The 2,537-nt window shown below is 34.9% G+C and overlaps 1 protein-coding gene across 1 annotated transcript in view; it reads right to left on the bottom strand.

The window, feature by feature from the left end:
• Positions 1-651: 651 nt before the first annotated feature.
• Positions 652-2,537, bottom strand: part of LOC105622654 (photoreceptor-specific nuclear receptor) — a 2,404-nt gene continuing 518 nt past the window's right edge. The window contains exons 2-4 of the mRNA XM_012204066.1: positions 1,977-2,188; positions 1,316-1,604; positions 652-962 (exon numbers count right to left, since the gene is read on the bottom strand). Coding sequence (XP_012059456.1) covers positions 652-962; positions 1,316-1,604; positions 1,977-2,188 — 812 coding nt within the window. The remainder of the gene's footprint in view (positions 963-1,315; positions 1,605-1,976; positions 2,189-2,537) is intronic.

Below are 2,537 nucleotides of genomic sequence, written 5' to 3'. Positions count from 1 at the left end.
ATATGTTTCGTAAAATAATCAATTTTCGTATTTGCGTTTTTGACGTTCACAAAGCTGTAAAATTCGTGCCCACCCTATCACTTTTTTCTCTAATTCGATAAGTCAATAATAAATTTAAAAGATAAAAAATGAAATTAGTAATGAAGTATCCCCGCTTTTCGGATTAATTCATCGACTTCCTACGAAAAACAGAAAATGTGCTATCAACGTGTCGAGCCTAACGCCCGATAAATATATCTATAATAAATAAATACATGTATATATCTATATGTGTATATTTACGCCGCAATTGAGTGTCCCTCGGTCCACTTTAGTTACCGTTTTATTCGTTAGCGATGCCATTCTTTTCAGTGCTTCGCATTTGTACGATAGAGATATTCGCCAATCGAAATTCTCACGATCATCACAGAGAGACTTAGGACTTTGTCCTTAGGCCTGATCGTGTCGAAAAGAAGTTCGCGCGTTCTGCTCCTTGATTCTTTCATTAAAAAAAAGCTTCTGTTAATTTTTACTGTCTTTCTTCGATGACTGCAGATTTTGTCTTTCATAAATCTCGTCCTGCTTCTAGCTCTGAATTATTTGGTTTTTGGATCATGTATTTGCGTTTTGTTAAATGACGTTCGTAACAAAGTCCTTTGGTATTTAAAATGTTTAGTTTTTATACATATCACAAAGGACCTTCTCCATCGGCGTATTGCCGATAGTTCTATGAAAATAGATCAATTCCACTCTTGCAGCTGGAACTGTTCGCAGCAACGGCAGCAACAACAACAATCTGCCGAAGCGGGCTGGACTATTTGGTTGTTGAGCACGTGCATGATGTCCGAGCATTAGCTGCGCCTGATCCTGCAAATTCTCAATCTGGCTCGAATCCTTTAAACCGCGAGTTTCTGTAAATTTGGAAAAATCTGGTTTCTGAGAGTGCGCGTCGCAGGTGTAAATTAAATAATCATTTCGGCGTGCTGTTTAAATAACTAAATATGTAGTATATAAATTCAAATTGACTAAGATCCAGCTTAACATTAAAAGTTTTATTCCTTATTTGTTGTGTAATCACATTTACGGTCTTAAAAAATTCTTTGAAATTAAATTAAATTAGTTTATATAAATGTATATACAGTATATTGTAACTGCACTCTTATTGAAATCAAGCGGATTAATTTTCATATAAAAAACCACGCGAAGATGAAGATACAGTTTACAGTTAAATATCGAGAAGAATAAAAAAGTTAAAATTAAAAAGTGGAACTTTAAAGATAAATCGCAAAATCAGCGTTGTGCGAAACGAGACAAATCAAAGCTAAGAATTACTAACCTGGGCGAAAGAGAACGATGGCCTTCATACAAGCGAATTCCGCAGGATCGACCATGACCGCTTTGTATCTCTGCAGGGTGTCGTGTAAGTGTCTAACATCCGCCGCCACTTGGCTGGGCTTCCCCGTAGTGGTTTGCAGATGCAACCCTGAATGCGGATGCGGGTGAGGCGAGAGGGTCAGAGCAGTAAGCTCAGCGGCGCTAAAGAGAGGCGAAGATTCAAGCGGCAGACACCATTGAACCGCATTTAATAGGAACAGTTCCGACCAAACTTCTTCCAGTAATATTACCTGCGCAATAAATACAGACTTGCGAGTTTATTTAACTGTGGCATTACGTCTGTTTAGAGCATTATTATAAATATAATATATGTGTTTTCCTCTAATAAGCCTGATAATTGTTACAAAATTTAAGATAATAATTTAATTAACCTTTACCGACATCCTATTCTTTATTTATCATATTGACATAAGGATACGTAGATATGTATTAGCTGACCTAACTGATTTTTTATTTCTAACGTCACGATTATTGTACATCGTAATAAATTATCAAATAAAATAGTGTTAAAATGTATAAGAACATGTTAAATTAATAATAAATACATGCATATTGGAATACAAATAAATTGCTATTGACAAATTTAGTTGAAAAATCGTTACCTGATCTCTGAATGGCAGACCAGCGAAGGAGGGAAGATTTTTCGCCCATTTGACTGCCATAAAGAGCAATCTCGCGCTGGTCTCGTAAACCGTTTCAGCACTTGCTGGTGAATATAAGGATGGCAGCACCGGTGGAAGTTGAGTGCATCCGCTTCGTTGAGGCGTCAACGGCTCCTCGTTTGTTACATCTATACTGTCCTCGGAAGCGTTTCCTGTTTAGACGCAAAGCTTCTTCTTCATTCAAATATAAAATTTCCATAACTGAAATAACTTGAAATAATAAAAATAACTTAAAATTCACATTAAATACAAAGATTTAAAACAAATAAATATTTTGTTTATATACTGGACGACTAATTTTTGCATCGTAAGTTTACATAAATAATCTTGAATACATAAAATACTTATATTAAAAAATTGAATTTTTTTTCTTCATTTTTTCTTCAGTTATTTCGTAATATATTTCCATATGTTTCTATTAAAGCACAGATCAAAAAAATATTATCTTTATTGAGTAACTTACGATACAAATGCTAAAACTGTCTTTCTCTCTCTCTCTCT

The sequence above is a fragment of the Atta cephalotes genome (assembly GCF_000143395.1).
Source record: "Atta cephalotes unplaced genomic scaffold scaffold00047, whole genome shotgun sequence".
NCBI lineage: Eukaryota > Metazoa > Arthropoda > Insecta > Hymenoptera > Formicidae > Atta > Atta cephalotes.
Note: the sequence above shows the minus strand (reverse complement) of the source record. Positions and strands in the feature narration are given on the sequence as shown.